Source organism: Nicotiana attenuata, unplaced genomic scaffold (genome assembly GCF_001879085.1).
Source record: "Nicotiana attenuata strain UT unplaced genomic scaffold, NIATTr2, whole genome shotgun sequence".
NCBI lineage: Eukaryota > Viridiplantae > Streptophyta > Magnoliopsida > Solanales > Solanaceae > Nicotiana > Nicotiana attenuata.
Window position 1 is genome coordinate 67,157 of NW_017672116.1, and position 19,693 is coordinate 86,849.

General features: G+C 40.0%; 1 protein-coding gene across 1 annotated transcript in view; it reads right to left on the reverse strand.

Annotated features, from left to right (window-relative positions):
- Nucleotides 1-18,148: 18,148 nt before the first annotated feature.
- Nucleotides 18,149-19,693, reverse strand: part of LOC109211922 (cysteine-rich and transmembrane domain-containing protein A-like) — a 2,149-nt gene continuing 604 nt past the window's right edge. Inside the window, exon 3 of the mRNA XM_019375519.1 lies at nucleotides 18,149-18,538. Coding sequence (XP_019231064.1) covers nucleotides 18,493-18,538 — 46 coding nt within the window. The 3' untranslated portion in view covers nucleotides 18,149-18,492. The remainder of the gene's footprint in view (nucleotides 18,539-19,693) is intronic.

Below are 19,693 nucleotides of genomic sequence, written 5' to 3' on the forward strand. Positions count from 1 at the left end.
TGATAACACAACAATAACACCAACAAAAATAGCTAAGTAAATTCCCACAAATGAGGTCTGGAAAAAAATAATAACACAAAAAGATAATTCGTGATACAACTTTAGCCTTTCAAAAGAGTCCATGAATTCATACTTAGCTAAATCATATGTGACTTTGTTAGCTTCCTTAATTATCTATATCTATATATTATTAAAAGGAGAGGAAAAGACTTCTTCTTAAAGGTAAAACGCTTCTCTAAGGAAGAGAAGTTTGGAGAAATCTGTTGCCTATAAAGTGCACATATCACGTTCATGCAGAGTTCAGCATCCTTCTCTTCCAAGAAAAACGTTTTACCTTTAATTCTTTTGATTAGCATTTCCATACTTTTGTCACTCAAATCATTGTCTGAATCCGAAGAAATATCACCAATCCCATTAGGCTTGTACGGATCAGACTTGGAAGAAAGTTGAGAATAAAACTTCCTTTCGACTTTGTCATCACAGAGTCTTATGATCCCTGTTTTATGTGAACTGCCATGAGCAACGGACAACTTTCCATTACCATCAACCTTGTCACTCTCAATTAAACTTCTTTTCCTCTTGGAAAATGAAGTAGAGAATTCCTCTATAACCTCTTCTTTTATCTGCTTAGGAAATGTTAAATTCCTACCTACACCATCACTGTTTGAAACACATGTCATTGCCTTCTCATCATTGTCGCTAATGAGAACAACAATTAAAGACCCACTCTGCCGGGTACTGTATCTAAGTTATTCTTGGTGGAAGTTCCATTGCATGTCTAATAAAGTCATCAACCCCTTCTACAAAATCCTCCCGCAATCCTAAATTTCAATTCATATCCACAAAATTTCAATTCATATCCTAAAGGCTCAATTCATACACAAAAATTTTAATTCATATCCTAAAGGTTCAATTCATATCCTAAAAGTTCAATTCATACACAAAAATTTCAATTCATATCCTAAAGGTTCAATTCATATCCTAAAGGTTCAACTCATATCCACAAAAGTTCAATTCATATCCTAAAATTTCAATTTATAAACTAAAATTCCAATACATAAATTAAAAGTCCAGTTCATATCCTAAAGGTTCAATTCATATCCTAAAGGTTCAACTTATATCCACAAAAGTTCAATTCATATCCTAAAATTTCAATTTATAAACTAAAATTCCAATACATAAACTAAAAGTCCAATTCATATCCTAAAGGTTCAACTCATATCCACAAAAGTTCAATTCATATCCTAAAATTTTAATTTATAAACTAAAATTCCAATACATAAACTAAAAGTCCAATTCATATCCTAAAGGTTCAATTCATATCCTAAAGGTTCAACTCATATCCACAAAAGTTCAATTCATATCCTAAAATTCAATTTATAAACTAAAATTCCAATACATAAACTAAAAGTCCAATTCATATCCTAAAGATTCAATTCATATCCTAAAGGTTCAACTCATATCCACAAAAGTTCAATTCATATCCTAAAATTTCAATGTATAAACTAAAATTTCAATACATAAACTAAAAGTCCAATTCATATTCCTAAAGGTTCAATTCATATCCTAAAAGTTCAATTCATACACAAAAATTTCAATTCATATCCTAAACCCTAGATTCTAACTTGTGATGACCCAAAAGGTCATCGCTTGCCTTTAAATTAAATTCTATTTTCTGAGGCCTTAAAAACCTCTTTTAGCATCACCTCAATTTGCGTGCGTAGTCCGGGCGCGTAGCCTGAAAGCCTATATGTGAAAATCTGTGAAAAATGATAATTTTTGACTATAAAATGAATCAATTTGACTTCGGTCAACGTTTTGGGTAAACGGACCCGGACCCGTGATTTGATGGTCCCGAAGGATCCGTAGGAAAATATGGAACTTGGGCGTATGCCTGGAATCGAATTCCGAGGTCCCAAGCCCGAGAAATGATTTTTAAAGAAAATTATTTTCTGAAATTGTTCATAAGTTTTGGAAATGAATATTGATTAGAACATGTTGGTATCGGGCCCGTATTTTGGTTCCGGCACCCGGTACAGGTCTTATATATGATTTAAGATAATTCTGTGAAGTTTGGTAAGAAACGAAATCCGTTTGATGTGATTCGGACCTTAAATGCAAATTTGATGTTTAAATAAGTTTTGAGAAATTTCATTGATCTTGAGATTTAATTCGATGTTCATGATGTTATTTTAGTGATTTGAGTGCACGAATAAGTCCGTAGGATATTTTTGAGGTTGTGTGTATATTTAGTTTGGAGCCCTGAGGGCTCGGGTGAGTTTTAGATAGGCCACGGGGTGCATTTTGAACAATAAAAATTGCTGGTGTATTTCAGACCTGCAGGCTTCGCATTTGCGAAGCCTGTCTCGCAAATGCGAGCCCGCAAATGCGAGCCATGCATCGCAAATGCGAGAGGTGGCCTGGGCAGCCTTCTTCGCAAATGCGAAGTACCCGCCGCAAATGCGACCCCCGCCCAAAATCCTCTACGATCGCAAATGCGGCCTATATGTCGCAAATGCGGAAGTCGCAAATGCGACCTTCCTTTCGCAAATGCGAGAAATTCAGATTTCTTATGGGTTCGCAAATGCGGGCCCTGTTTTGCATTTCCCATAACAGTAGAGGTCGGAGTTCGCAATTGCGAACCCCTGTTCGCAATTCCCACATCTGAGACCTGCAACTTTTATACTTAGCCGAATTTTTAACCCATTTTCATATCCTCTCAAAACACAAAAACACTTAGGCGATTTTTCAAGGATTTCTTCTTCTCCAAATCAATGTAAGTCGTTTTTAACTAACTTTCTTCAATTCTTAACATCTTTTAACATGATTTCAACTTCAAATCGATAATTTTCATGGGGAAAATTGGGTGTTTTGGTAGAATCTAGGTTTCTTCAAAAATTAGGGATTTGGACCTCGATTTGAGGTCCGATTTCAAAACAAATTATATATTTGAGTTCGTGGGGGAATGGGTAATCAGGTTCTGACCATGCGGGCCCGGGGGCGATTTTTGACTTTTTGGGTAAAACTTTGGAAAACTCATTTTCATGCATTGGGGTTGATTCATTTAGCGTTTATTAATGTAATTAAGTAACTTGTGACTAGATACGAACGAATTGGTGGTGGAATCGAGGGGTAAAGCTATAATTGAAGCGTGAGTTGTGTTCGTGGCATCGAGGTAAGCGTTTGGTCTAACCTTAACTTGAGGGATTAGGAGTTGTATCTATTTGCTACGTGTTAATTGTGGAGTACAATGTATAGGCATGGTGACGAGTATCTATACGTTGGTGTCTAGCATGCCCGTGAGTCTTTATATTGTGATTTTCATGACTTCGTTGTATCTTTCATGCCTTGGTGATGGTTTCTATATGTTGTGTAAAGTTTGTGGAAGGAATTGTGACTCATGAACAATGAGGAGCGTTGGCTCAAGTTATGTAACGAATTGTGAAAGTGTAAGTGATAATAGAATCTCTAGAGCATTGGCTCGAGTTATGAAATGAATTGTGAAGTAAAAGTGAGAAAGAAAAGAAGTTATCATGTTAACACCCTTGCCGGGCTATTGTTGATTTATTTATTATCCTCCTTGTCGGGATGTTGATATTATTGATGTTGTTCCATTGCCGGGATCTATTTGTTGAAATGTTGTTCCCTTGCCGGGATCTTTATTGCAAAATTTCATTTATCCCTTGCCCTATTGTTTGTGATTGTTGTTTGGGTGAGGAAGAGCGTTAAAGCACGAAGGGTGATGTCGTGCATTGTTTGTATTGTGAGGAAAGAGTGTAAAGCACGAAGGGTGATGCCGTGCCGCACGATGTACCATTCCGTGCCGATTTTATTGATTATTGTGAGGAAAGAGTGTAAAGCACGAAGGGTGATGCCGTGCCACACGATGTACCATTCCGTGCCGATTTTATTGATTATATGGTGAGGAAAGAGAGTAAAAGCACGAAGGGTGATGCCGTGTACACTTCTATTATATCATTCCTTTGGTGAGGACGAGACGAGAGTAAAAGCACGAAGGGTGATGCCGTGCATTTGTTGAATTTTGTTTCTTGTTGATATCTGAGTTATGTTATTTCTTTCGTTTATTTAATGTCTTTCTATTTGGAATTGCTATCTCCCCCACAGCATGCTCCCCCTCCCATTTTGACTGGTTATTTCTGTGTCGCTTTTCCGCTGTATATATATATATATATATATATATATATATATATATATATATATATATATATATATATATATATATATATATATATTTGAACTACACAGATTTATGTGGTAGTCTGGTCTAGCCTCGTCACTACCTCACCGAGGTTAGGCTAGACACTTACCAGCACATGGGGTCGGTTGTGCTGGTACTACACTCTGCACTATGTGCAGATCCCGGAGCAGCTTTTGGACCGTAGTGTGGAGGCTATATTAAGTTCACGCGGAGATCCAAGGTAGACCTGCAGGCGTCCGCAGGCCCTGGCGTCTGCTCTATCTTCTATTCCCTGTTTCATTTTCCTTATTTCAGAAACAGTGTACTGTTATTTCTTCAGACTTTGTGTGTAGTGAATCTTTGACTGTCTGTGACACTGTGACACCAGGTTTTGGGTGGTTAAGGCTTGAGTAATTGTAATAGACATAGATTCCAGATATTTCATTTTATTGTTGTCTTCCGCTTAAATTTGAATTTCCGTTGTTATCACGTTATCGCCTTATAATTGTTCAAAAGAAATAATTGGTTAATGAAGTATTTAGATTAAAGGTTTGGCTTGCCTAGCTCACATTAGTAGGCGCCATCACGACTCCCGAGGGTGGAAAATTCGGGCCGTGACATAACTATACTATCAAGACAATACAAAGTATAATTCAAATCTAACAAAACTAAATTCAACACTAATTAAACTAATTATTTAATAAAATTAATTAACAAAGCTAACTAAAACAATTCCTAAACCCTAATCCTCAATAAAATACAATGTTCAAAGAATTTAAATACTAATTCATATCCTTAAACTACAATATTGAAATAATTAAAACAAAAACTAGAAATAACAAAGATTCAAGGTTATAATTCAAACCTAGGTTTTTTTTAGGTGGAGAAGGAGAGAAAGGGGCAGCGGCGGCTCCGGCGGTGGCTTAGGCGGTCACAGTGGTGGCGCGGGGTGGAGGGATTGATTTGTGTGAGGAAAATAGAGAAGGGGAGGGGAATGTGTTGAGAGAGAATTTGGGGAAATTTTGGGAAGAAAATAAGAGAATGGGAGGGGGAAACCCGTTTTTGACTCTGGATTTAGAAAAAGCGACCAACGTTGGTCGCTATTCTAGTAGCTAATTAAGTTCATTGNAGGAGCCCAGACTCCTGCTACTCGCACTCCGGAGCAGGGTGCTCCCCAGTTTCAAACTCCAGCAGTTCAGCCAGTTGGAGCAGCTCAGCCGAGTGTGGTAGCCCAGCCGGTGATGGAGCAGCTATGTCTGCCGATGCTTTGTGGTGATTGGACAGGTTCACCAAGCTCTTCACTACTACTTTCAGCGGTGCATCTACTGAGGATCCCCAGGATTATTTAGACAGCTGTCATGAGGTTCTCAGGAACATGGGGATAGTTGAGACCAATGGGGTCGATTTTGCCACTTTTCGCTTGTCTGGATCCGCCAAGACTTGGTGGAGAGATTATTGCTTGGCTAGACCGGCCGGACCACCAACTTTGACTTGGGAGTAGTTCACGCAGCTATTTCTGGAGAAGTTTCTCCCTATCACACAGAGAGAGGCCTATCGGAGGCAGTTTGAGCATCTCGCAGGGTTCCATGACTGTCACCCAGTATGAGACCAGGTTCATCGATTTGGCTCGTCATGCTCTGATCATACTTCCCACCGAGAGAGAGAGAGAGGGTGAGGAGGTTCATTGATGGACTTATTCAACCGATTCGTCTTCAGATGGCTAGAGAGACTGGGAATGAAATATCCTTCCAGGAGGCGGCCAATATGGCCAGGAGAGTGGAGATGGTTCTGTCACAGGGGGGTGGTCAAAAGTCGGACAAAAGGCCCCGTCATTCAGGCAGATTCAGTGGTACCTCGTCTGGAGGTAGAGATTTGTATGGTAGAGGCCATCCTCCTAGGCCCTTTCAGTTGGCACTCCAGGTTTCTCACGATGCTTCAGGCGGTCGTGGTCCTCAGATGCAGCATTCTGATCAGCAGTCCTACAGTGCACCACCAGCTCCTATCAGTGCACCGCCGCTTCAGAGTTTTCGGGGTAGTCATTCAGGTCGTCAGGGTCAGCAGCCTCAGCAGCCGAGGGCTTTCTACACTAGTGGTGATGTGGGTCACATTGCTAGGTTTTGCCCTCGAGTACCGAGTAGCTCTCAGCATCAGGGTTCCCGTGCTATGGTTTAGGCACCGAGTGTTCCACAGCCCGCCCAGTCAGCTAGAGGTGGGGGTAGATGTGCTAGAGGTGGAGGTAGAGGTCCTAGAGGTGGAGCTCAGGCCGCTAGAGGTGGAGGCCAGCCCACGGCAGGCCATCCTAGAGATGTGGTTCAGGGTGGTGGGGCCCAGCCCCGATGTTATGCTCTTCCAGCCAGGCCCAAGGCTGAGGCTTCCGATGTAGTTATTACAGGTACCGTTCTGGTTTGTGATAGAGATGCTTCAGTGTTATTTAATCCAGGGTCTACATATTCGTATGTGTCATCTTATTTTGCACTGTATCTGGTCCTGCCTAGTGATCCTTTGAGTGCTCCTGTTTATGTGTCTACACCGGTGGGTGATTCTATTGTGGTAGATCGAGTCCATCGTACATGTATAGTTGTGATTGGGGGTCTTGAGACTCGTGTAGATTTGCTTCTTCTGGACATGGTTGATTTCGAAGTTATATTGGGGATGGACCGGTTATCACCTTATCACGCTATCTTGGACTGTCATTCCAAGACTGTGACCTTAGCCTTATCGGGTTTACCTCGTTTGGAGTGGAGAGGGACTCCTGGTCATTCTACCTGTAGTGTTATCTCCTATGTGAAGGCTCGGCGTATGGTCGAGAAGGGGTGCTTGGCCTATTTAGCCTATGTTCGTGATTCTAGTGCTGAGGTTCCTTCTATTGAGTCTGTGCCCGTTGTCCGTGAGTTTCCTGAGGTATTCCCTTCAGACCTGCCGGGTATGCCACTCGACAGGGACATTGACTTTTGCATTGATATGGCTCCGGTCACTCAGCCCATTTCTATCTCGCCGTATTGTATGGCCCCACCTGAGTTGAAAGAGTTGAAGGGGCAGTTGCCTTGGGGTTGGCAGGCTACTATCATCGGTTCGTAGAGGGGTTTTCATCTATTGCAGCCCCGATGACCAGGTTAACCCAGAAGGGTGCCCAGTTCAGATGGTCGGATGAGTGTGAGGTGAGCTTTTAGAAGCTCAAGACAGCTCTGACTACGGCACCGGTGTTGGACTTGGTGCGGTGTTGATGCAGGATGGCAAGGTCATTGCCCATGCTTCGCGGCAGTTGAAGGTTCATGAGAAGAACTATCCAGTTCATGATTTGGAGTTAGCAACCATTGTCCACGCGTTGAAGATTTGGAGGCATTATCTGTATGGCGTGGCATGTGAGGTTTTCACGGATCACAAGAGTCTGCAGTATTTGTTCAAGCAAAAGGAGTTGAATTTGAGGTAGAGGAGGTGGTTGGAGCTGTTGAAAGATTATGATATCACCATCTTATATCATCCGGGAAAGGCCAATGTGGTGGCCACTGCTTTGAGTAGGAAGTCAGCCAGTATGGGCAGTCTTGCTTATATTCCGGTCGGTGAGAGACCGCTTGCCTTGGATGTTCGGGCTTTGGCCAATCAGTTCGTGAGGTTGGATGTTTCTGAGCCTAGCCGTGTGTTAGCTTGCACAGTCGCTCGTTCTTCATTATTGGAGCGTATCCGAGATCGGCAGTATAATGATCCCCATTTGTGTGTCCTTAGAGACACGGTGCAGCACAGAGGTGCCAAGCAGGTCACCCTAGGTGATGATAGAGTTTTGAGATTGCAGGTTGAGTTTGTGTGCCTAATGTGGATGGTCTTCGAGAGTTGATTTTAAAGGAGGCCCATAGCTCCCGGTGCTTTATTCATCAGGGCGCCGCGAAGATGTATCAGGACTTGCGGCAACATTATTGGGTGAGAAGAATGAAGAAGGATATCGTTGCATATGTGGCTCGGTGTTTGAATTGTCAGCAGGTTAAGTACGAGCATTAGAGGCCCGGTGGTTCGTTTCAGAGGATTGAGCTTCCCGAGTGGAAGTGGGAGCGTATCACTATGGACTTCGTTACTGGACTCCCACAGACTCAGAAGAAGTTCGATGCAGTGTGGGTCATTGTTGATAGGCTGACCAAGTCAGCACATTTCATTCCTGTGGCAGTCTCATATTCTTCCGAGAGGTTAGCTGAGATCTATATCCGGGAGATTATTCGCCTTCATGGTGTGCCGGTGTCTATCATTTCGGATTGAGGTACGCAGTTTACCTCACATTTCTGGAGAGCAGTTCAGCGAGAGTTGGGCACACGGGTTGAGTTGAGCACAACATTTCATCCTCAGACGAACGGGCAGTCCGAGCGGACTATTCAGATTTTGGAGGATATGCTCCGAGCTTGTGTCATTGACTTTGGAGGCTCGTGGGATCTGTTTTTGCCTTTAGCGGAGTTTGCCTACAACAACAGCTACCAGTCGAGTATCCAGATGGCTCCTTATGAGGCTTTGTATGGTAGGCGGTGTCGGTCTCCGGTTGGATGGTTTGAGCCGGGAGAGGCTCGGTTGTTGGGTACGGGTCTGGTTCAGGATGCCTTGGACAAGGTCAAGATTATTCAGGATAGGCTTCGTACAGCTCAGTCCAGGCAAAAGAGCTTGCCGCCGAGCTTATCAGCCGTGGATCCAATGTTTCATGTATCCATGCTTCGGAAGTATCACGGTGATCCATCCCACGTGTTAGATTTCAGCACTGTCCAATTGGACAAGGACTTGTCTTATGAGGAGGAACCAGTAGCTATTCTAGACCTGCAGGTTCGTCAGTTGAGATCGAAGAGTTTTCCTTCTGTTCGTGTTCAGTGGAGAGGTCAGCCTCCTGAGGCATCGACCTGGGAGTCCGAGTCCGATATGCGGAGCCGTTATCCCCATCGTTTCCCCGACTCAGGTACTTCCTTCTTCTATCCGTTCGAGGACGAACGGTTGTTTTAGAGGTGGAGAATGTGATGACCCAAAAGGTCATCACTTGCTTTTAAATTGAATTTTGTGTTTCGAGGCCTTAAAACCTCTTTTAGCATCACCTCAATTTGCGTGCGTAGTTCGGGCGCGTAGCCGGAAAGCCTATATGTGAAAATCTGTGAAAAATGATATATTTTGACTATAAAATGAATTAATTTGACTTCGGTCAACGTTTTGGGTAAACGGACCCGGACCGTGATTTGACGGTCCCGGAGGGTCTGTAGGAAAATATGGGACTTGGGCGTATGCCCAGAATCGAATTCCGAGGTCCAAAGCCCAAGAAATGAATTTTTAAAGAAAATTGTTTTCTGAAATTGTTCATAAGGTTTGGAAATGAATTTTGATTAGAACATGTTGGTATCGGGCCCGTATTTTGGTTCCGCCGCCCGGTACAGGTCGTATATATGATTTAAGATAATTCTGTGAAGTTTGGTAAGAAACGGATCCGTTTGATGTGATTCGGACTCTAAATGCAAATTTGATGTTTAAAGAAGTTTTGAGAAATTTTATTGATCTTGAGGTTTAATTCGATGTTCATGATGTTATTTTGGTGATTTGAGTGCACGAACAAGTCTGTAGGATGTTTTTGAGGTTGTGTGTATATTTGGTTTAGAGCCCCGAGGGCTCGGGTGAGTTTTGAATAGGCCACGGGGTGCATTTTGAACAATAAAAATTGCTGGTGTGTTTCAGACCTGTCTCGCAAATGCGAGCCATGCATCGCAAATGCGAGAGGTGGCATGGGCAGCCTTGTTCGCAAATGCGAAGTACCCGCCGCAAATGCGACCCCCGCCCAAAATCCTCTACGATCGCAAATGCAGCCTATATGTCGCAAATGCGGAAGTCGCAAATGCGACCTTCCTTTCGCAAATGCGAGAAATCCAAATTTCATAAGGGTTCGCAAATACGGGCCCTGTTTCGCATTTCCCATAACAGTAGAGGTCGAGGTTCGCAATTGCGAACCCCTGTTCGCAATTCCCACATCTGAGACCTGCAACTTTTATACTTAGCCGAATTTTTAACCCATTTTCATATCCTCTCAAAACACAAACACACTTAGGCAATTTTTCAAGGATTTCTTCTTCTCCAAATCAATTGTAAGTCGTTTTAAATTAACTTTCTTCAATTATTAACATCTTTTAACATGATTTCAACTTCAAATCAATGATTTTCATGGGAGAAATTGGGTGTTTTGGGTAGAACCTAGATTTTTTCAAAAATTGGGGATTTGGACCTCGATTTGAGGTCCGGTTTCAAAACAAATTATATATTTGAGTTCATGGGGGAATGGGAAATCGGGTTTTGGTTCGAACCTCGGGTTTTGACCATGCGGGCCCGGGGGGGGGGGGATTTTTGACTTTTTGGGTAAAACTTTAGAAAACTCATTTTCATGCATTGGGGTTGATTCATTTAGCGTTTATTAATGTAATTAAGTAACTTGTGACTAGATACGAACGAATTGGTGGTGGAATCGAGGGGTAATTGAAGCGTGAGTTGTGTTTGTGACATCGAGGTAAGTGTTTTGTCTAACCTTAGTTTGAGGGATTAGGAGTTGTATCTATTTGCTACGTGTTAATTGTGGAGTACAACGTATAGGCATGGTGACGAGTGTCTATACGTTGGTGTCTAGCATGCCCGTGAGTCTTTATATTGTGATTTTCATGACTTCGTTGTATCTTTCATGCCTTGGTGATGGTTTCTATATGTTGTGTAAAGTTTGTGGAAGGAATTGTGACTCATGAACAATGAGGAGCGTTGGCTCAAGTTATGTAACGAATTGTGAAAGTGTAAGTGATAATAGAATCTCTAGAGCATTGGCTCGAGTTATGAAGTGAATTGTGTAGTAAAAGTGAGAAAGAAAAGAAGTTATCATGTTAACACCCTTGCCGGGCTATTGTTGATTTATTTGTTATCTCCCTTGCCGGGATGTTGATATTATTGATGTTGTTCCCTTGCTGGGATTTATTTGTTGAAATGTTGTTCCCTTGCTGGGATCTTTATTGCAAAATTTCATTTATTCCCTTGCCCTATTGTTTGTGATTGTTGTTTGGGTGAGGAAGAGCGTTAAAGCACGAAGGGTGATGCCGTGCATTGTTTGTATTGTGAGGAAAGAGTGTAAAGTACGAATGGTGATGCCGTGCCGCACGATGTACCATTCCGTGCCGATTTTATTGATTATTGTGAGGAAAGAGTGTAAAGCATGAAGGGTGATGCCGTGCCGCACGATGTACCATTCCGTGCCGATTTTATTGATTATATGGTGAGGAAAGAGAGTAAAAGCACGAAGGGTGATGCCGTGTTACACTTTTTATTATATCTTCTTTGGTGGGAGAGACAAGTAAAAGCACGAAGGGTGATGCTTGGCATTTGTTGAATTGTTTCTTGTTGATATCTGAGTTATGTTATTTCTTTTCGTTTATTTAATTCTTTCTATTTGGAATTATACTCTCCCCCACAGCCATGCTCCCCCTCCCATTTTGACTGTTTGTATTTCTGTGTCGCTTTTTCCGTTGTTATATATATATATATATATATATATATATATATATATATATAATATATATATATATATATAATTTTATGTAACTGCACAGATTATTGTGTATGCTGGTCTAGCCTCGTCACTACCTCGCCGAGGTTAGGCTACTTACCAGCACATGTGGTCGGTTATGCTGATACTACACTCTGCACTATGTGCAGATCCGGAGCAGCTTTTGGACCGTAAGTGTGGAGGCTATATTAGTTCACGCGGAGATCCAAGGTAGACCTGCAGCGCGTCCGCAGGCCCTGGCGTCCTCTTCTTCTATTCCCGTTTCATTTTCCTTATTTCAGAAAACAGTGTACTTTATTTTTCTTCAGACTTGTGTGTAGTGAATCTTAGACTGTCTGTACACTGGTACACCAGGTTTTGGGTGGTTAGAGGCTTGAGTAATTGTATAGACATAGATTCCAGATATTTTCATTTTATTGTTGTCTTCCGCTTAAATTATTTCCGCTGTTTATCACGTTATCGCTTATAATTGTTTCAAAAAGAAATAATTGGTTAATGAAGTATTTAGATTAAAGGTTTGGCTTGCCTAGCTCACATTAGTAGGCGCACTTCACGACTCCGAGGGTGAAAATTCGGCCGTGACATACACTATACTATCAAGACAATACAAAGTATAATTCAATATCTAACAAACCTAAATTCAACACTAATTAAATAATTATTTAATAAAATTATTAACAAAGCTAACTAAACAATTCCTAAACCCTAATCCTCAATAAAATACAATGTTCAAAGAATTTAATACTAATTCATATCCTTAAACTACAATATGAAATAAATTAAAACAAAACTAGAATAACAAAAGATTCAAGGTTATAATGTCAAACCTAGTTTTTTTTAGTGGAGAAGAGAGAAAAAGGGGCAGCGGCGCTCCGGCGGTGCTTAGGCGGTCACAGTGTGGCGCGGGGTGGAGGGATTGATTTGTGTGAGGAAAATAGAGAAGGGGAGGGGAATGTGTTGAGAGAGAATTTGGGGAAATTTTGGGAAGAAAATAAGAGAATGGAGGGGGAAACCGTTTTTGACTCTGGATTTAGAAAAAAGCGACCAACGTTGGTCGCTATTCTAGTAGCTAATTAAGTTCATTGACTGTTTGACAAAATAGCGACAAACATTGGTCGCATATTTTTTTGACTGTTTGACCAAAATAGCGACCAAAGTTGGTTGCTATTTCTAAAAAAAAATTAAATAACTTTTTTTTTCTATTTTTGGTGTTTATATATAATATATCTATATATATATATAATATATTATATATATATCTACAACACACACAACAGAACACTTCATTGTAATACTTATAACATATATATAATCTTGTTAAGCTATATGTTTAGTGTGTGTACATTATAATACACATACCTTCGTGCTTAGCTTTACTTAAATATATAGCATGTTATATGTAACATGATACCTGTATTTCAGTATTTGTATGTAACAGAGTTAATGAATTAAACATTCATTCAATCATAGGTTATAAAGTCGATGATCAGTTATAACATATTAATTGATATAGAGTCGAGACGTTTTATTTTTAATATATATACATGCATCTGAGTAGGTTATAAGTCGATGAATCAATTTACAAGTGTATCAATACCTACAAGAACCCGGCCCTGTGTTCCGAGCGCTTCATGTTCTTTTATATATATATATATATATATATATATATATATATATATATATATATATATATATATATATATATATATATATAAAACTTGTTATAGTACTATATGTTAGTGTGTGTGTGTATATATAACACACACACTTCGTGCTACTTTAACTACATATATAGCATGTTATAGTACATGATACTGTATTCATTATTTGTATTGTAACAGAGTTAATGAATTACATTCATTCATCACTAGGTTATAAGTCGATGAATCAATTATAACATATTAATTGATATAAGTCCAGACGTTTTGTTTTTAATATATATATACATGCATCTGAGTAGGTTATAAGTCGATGAATCAATTTACAAGTGTATCAATACCTAAAAGAATCCGGCCCTGTGTTCCGAGCGCTTCATGTTTATATATATATATAGACACACACACACACACACACTTCGTTGTACTACTTTAACTACATATATAGCATGTTAGACTATATTTTAGTGTATTCATCCCTTGTATTACAAAAGTGTTAACGGATTATATTTATATTATTTAGATAGTAAATACAAAAGTAATTTTTAATTTTGATTAATGTTGACCTGAAATGAGACCAACTTCGGTCGCTAATTATCCAGAAATTAAAATTAGCGACCACAGTTGGTCGCTAATTACCCAGAAATTCATATTAGCGACCAAAGTTGGTTGCTAAATTTAAATCAGATTTATTTATATTTTATATAATATTTAAAATAATAATATAATTGTTAAACGTTAGAACTGGGTCCCAGATTAGCGACCAAAGTTGGTCTCTATCTGCTTCCCCTTTCGTAAGCGACCAACTTTGGTCGCTAACTTGTCACGACCCGGATTTCCCACCCTCGGGAGTCGTGATGGCACTAATGGGAGCTAGGCAAGCCAAATTTAATTACTTCTTCGTTAATAACATAATTCCTTTTAACAATTATCGGCAATAATACAAAAGCAACAAAATTAAATAATAAGCGGAAGTCTCAATATTATAGAAAACTGAATAGAAATGCGGAAAATTTCAACCAAAGCCTCTACCCAAGACTGGTGTCGCAGTTTCACAGACGGTCTAAGAATACTACACATAAAGGTCTGAAAGAAATAAACTCGACACTGTCTCCAGAATTACATGAAAGAAACAGGAACATAGATGAAAGGAGACGCCAGGGCCTGCGAACGCCTGCAAAGCTACCTCGGGTCTCACTGGACTGAAAGCCTGCTCCCACTCTATTGCTGCTGCTGTCTGAAGCCTGGGATCTGCGCAAAATAGCACAGAGTGTAGTATAAGCACAACCGACCCGATGTGCTGGTAAGTGCCTAGCCTAACCCCGGCGAAGTAGTGACAAGGCTAGGACCAGACTATCAAATAAACCTTTGCAGTTATATAATATACAGCGGAAAGTAAAGCAGGTATAAGCAAGTAAGGATGGGAGGGGGAAACATGCTTCGGGGAATAACAGGTAAAAACAGAATATCAAGATAACTATAAAGGAGTCAAAATCCAACCACTAGCAAGAATAAGGAAAACAAAGGCAGATTTCACTTTCTTTTCACCTTTTGTTGCAGGCGTGCAACCCGATCCCATTTCATGTATCTCGTGGCAGGCGTGCCACCCGCTCCCATTTCATTACATCTCGTGGTAGGCGTACCACCCGCTCCCATTTCATTACATCTCGTGGTAGGCGTACCACCCGCTCCCATTTCATTACATCTCGTGGTAGGCGTACCACCCGCTCCCATTTCATAATTGTTGCGGCGTGCAACTCGATCCATATATAATATTGTTGCGGCGTGCAACCCGATCCATATATAGTATTGTTGCGGTGTGCAACCCGATCCATATATAGTATTGTTGCGGTGTGCAACCCGATCCATATATAATATTGTTGCGGCGTGCAACCCGATCCATATATAATATTGTTGCGGCGTGCAACCCGATCCATATATAATATTGTTGCGGCGTGCAACCCGATCTATATATAATATTTACAATTATAACAAGGGTCCCGACAAGGGATCAAAAGGTCTACACTATCCTGGCAAAGGGAAAAAGAAACAGCTATAACCAAACTTGTTACAACACCTATCTACCTCAGCCATACCCAAAACTTGTTACAACACCTAACTACCTCGGCTATACCCAAACTTGTTACAACACCTAATTACCTCCGCTATACCCCAAACTTGACCCAACATCTAACTACCTCAGCTATAACCACAATACTTACCTAACACAAAGAATCATCAACCTAAGTATTCGTAATATCAATTAAGAACACAATACAAGGGAACCACAACTCACAATAGCCCGGCAAGGGGGCAACATAATGATCTCTTCTCTTTCTCACTTTTACTTCACAATTCACTTCATCACTCGAGCCACTGCTCTAGAGGTTCAATTATCACATATACTTTCACAATTTGTTATACAACTGGAGCCAACGCTCCTCAACGTTCATAAGTCACAATTCTTTTCACAAATTTACACAACAAATAGAAATTTTCACCAAGGCATGAATAATACAACGAAATCATGGAAATCACAATATAAGACTCACGGTCATGCTCGACACCGACGTATAGATACTCGTCACCATGCCTATACATCGTACTCAACAAGAAACAAATAGCAAATAAGACTCAACTCCTAATCCCTCAAGCTAAGGTTAGACCAAACTCTTACCTCGATGCCTCAAACATAATTCATGCTTCAATTATAGCTTTACCCCTTGATTCCACCACCAATTCGTTCGTATCTAATCACAAATTACTTAATTACATTAATAAACACTAAATGAATCAATTTGAATGCTTAAAAATGAATTTCCCAAAGTTTTGCCCAAAAATTCCAAAATCGCCCCCGGGCCCACGTGGTCAAAACCCGAGGTTCGAACCAAAACCCGGTTACCCATTCCCCCACAAACCCAAATATATGATTTGTTTTGAAATCGGACCTCAAATCGAGGTCCAAACCCCCAATTTTAGAAAAACCTAGGTTCTACCCAAAACCCCCAATTTCACCCATGAAAATCATTGGTTTTAGGTGGAAAACATGTTAAATGATGTTAATGATTGAAAGAAATAAGTAAAAACCAACTTACAAATGATTTGGAAGAAGTTTTGTTCTTGAAAAATCGCCTAAGGAGTTGTATTTTGGAAGTGGGGTGAAAAATGGCCTAAAATTCGACTAAGTATGAAAATTGCTGGGATGCAGATATGAGAATTGCGAACTGGGTTTGCAATCTGCAGGCATGGGAAACGCGACATTTCTGTTCGCATTTGCGAACTCAGGCCTATCAGGGGACCTTCGCATTTGCGAGGAATGGCTTCGCATTTGCGAACATTGGCAGGCCTGGGCTGGTTTCGCATTTGCGAACCAGCCTTCGCATTTGCGTGAGCTGGACCTTCGCATTTGCGAATGCTGGCTTCGCAAATGCGAAGCGTGCAGATCAGTGATACCAGATTTTCAAAAAATGCAAAAATGCAATCCGACACCTATCCAAAACTCACCCATGCCCTCGGGGCTCCAAACCAAATATGCACACAACCTCAATAACATCCTACGAACTTACTCGTGCGATCAAATCGCCAAAATAACATCAAAAACAACGAATCAAACCTCAAAATCACAAGTTTTTCCTCAAACCTCATAAACTTTCAAATTTAGAGTTTTAAGTCCGAAACACGTCAAACGACGCCAAACTTTACAGAAAGCGCTTAAACCATATATAAGACTTGTACCGGGCGCCGGAACCAAAATACGGGCCCGATACCACAGTCTTTTAATTAAATTTCATTTCCAATTTCCAGAAAACAATTTCACATAAAAATTTATTTCTCGGGCTTGGGACCTCGGAATTCGGTTCCGGGCATACGCCCAAGTCCCATATTTTCCTACGGACCCTCCGGGACCGTCCAATCATGGGTCCGGGTCTGTTTACCCAAAAGTTGACCGAAGTCAAATTTATTCAATTTAATATCAAAATTTAGTATTTTTCTCACAGAATTCATATTTAAGCTTTCCGGCTACGCGCCCGGACTGCGCACGCAAATCGAGGCAACCCCAAATGAGGTTTTCAAGGCCTCAGAAGCACAGAATGAGTAAGAAAACAAGTGATGACCCTTTGGGTTGTCACACTAACTTTGAATTATATTTATTTATATTTTATAATTTTTTTAAATTATAATATAATTATTAAAATTTTATAACTGGGTCCCATATTAGCGACCAAAGTTGGTCTCTATCTGCTTCCCCTTTCGTGAGCGACCAACTTTGGTCCCTAATTTTAAATTATATTTATTTATATTTATAATTTTTTAAAATAATATATAATTATTAAAATTTTATAAGTGGGTCCCCCTTTAGCGACCAAAGTTGGTCGTTAATTTCAGTATTTCTTTGACCAAGCAAGTCTGACCAGTCCCGTCAATATTTTGACCAAATTATCGAGCAACTTTCGTCGCTAATGTATTTAGAATAATTATTTAATTATTTTCTCCAATTTAGCGACCAACTTTGGTCGCTTTTCTTGACAGACCAATTTTGGTCGCCAAATTTTGGTCGCTTTTTTCCGGAATTCTAGTAGTGATAGTATATTTCAAGAGTGTAGCCATAGTTAGTAATTTAGAGTTCCAACCACTCAACAATGAAATTGAAATTCAATACTAGAGATTCTAACATCTGTTCATAAGAACGAAAATACGCGATTTTACTTTTACCAAAGTTAACTTTTTGTCCAGAAACTCAGCGCGATCAAGAAAATCAATAGAGGAATCTTTCCACATTTTCTATGCTTCACCTTCTCATCATTAATTATACCACATGACCATTAGTGCATAAAAGTTAAACTCATGCTGATATATCCGATCACGCTAGCTCTATTGACCACAATGACAATAGGATCTCTTAAAATAATGCATAGCCTACGATTTGGTGAATAGACACACTTGAATACATTGAATGTTTAAGCCTCATGAAAGTCTTAAATGGAGGTCTAAAATGTTTATAAAGAACAAGGCACAAAAAGAAAAAAGCTAGATCCTGTGATCCACAGAGGACCATTAGTAGTGCATGTCATTTTGATTCACAACTCCGTAGGTTATCAAAAGCACGCATCTAAGAGGCAGCAGCAGCACACAGCAGCCAGACTGCAAAAACAATATCAACAAAAAGTCGATTAGTTTTATCTGTCTTCTCAAAATAGAAAGAGTTATGAGGGATAATTAATGTGTTAGCTAGCTTGCTAGGTACACTAATTGGTGAAATAAATGAAGACACATACAACAAGGCAAAGCATATATATTAAGATAACAATTCAGCTATTGCAAGACTAGAAACAGCAGATAGATTCAGATACTGTAGTACTTTAGAATGATCTTATTAGCCAAAAAAATATTGCAGATAAGTTCAAATTGTTCAATCCTCCACCATGCATTAATTGTCATTGGCAGAAGTACACCTCATCAGCTTGTCGCCACAAGCTACAAGAGCCAACAGCAGCTCTCTTGCCCGAGGATTATATTCCATGCAAAGGGTGGAGTCAGGGGATTCTAAGTTTCTAACATAAAGAGATTTCAAAAATTGCAAGAATGCTAATTATACCGGAAATTCAAACTTATAATCTAAAGTAATTCTTCTACCACCTTTGTCACTAAACTAGAAACTTCCTTATATCAAGGGACCAATATATAATTATTTTTTTCCTATTTACATAGTATAATTTTTGGACGAAGGGTCTTAAATACATATAGCTCCACCCCTATTTCCTGTTCAGCGTCCAAATAAAGCTCTCGGGGCAGCAGGTTCATCCGAACCTAATATTTTCACAGGTTATAAATATATATATGCAGATTTCCATGCAATATTGCTAACAGAGGCGGATCTAGGATTTAAAGTTTATGGGTTCCTACAACGACCTTAAATAAGTATACAATAAGTAACTGAGTTCACAATCAGATGTTTATGAATATTTAGTGAATTTTTAATACATATACAGCGTATGTGCAAAAGCTACTGCGTTCACGGAAACCCACACCTACTAAGTTGGATCTGCCCCTAATTGCTAAGAACCCTAAAAGTCGAACACATCTAAGTTTAATTTCTAACTCTGTATAAATGCCTTGGATCCAAGTCGAGAAAAGAAAAGAGAACCAGTCCATGCAAACCAACGAGCTAGATGACACGGACACGCAAGACAACAACAAATTAATCGAGTTGCATCATGCATGCATGCACAAACATAAGAAACAAATAATTTTCAGACAGGAGGGAGTATTTGTGTGTGTGTGTGGGGGGGGGGGGGG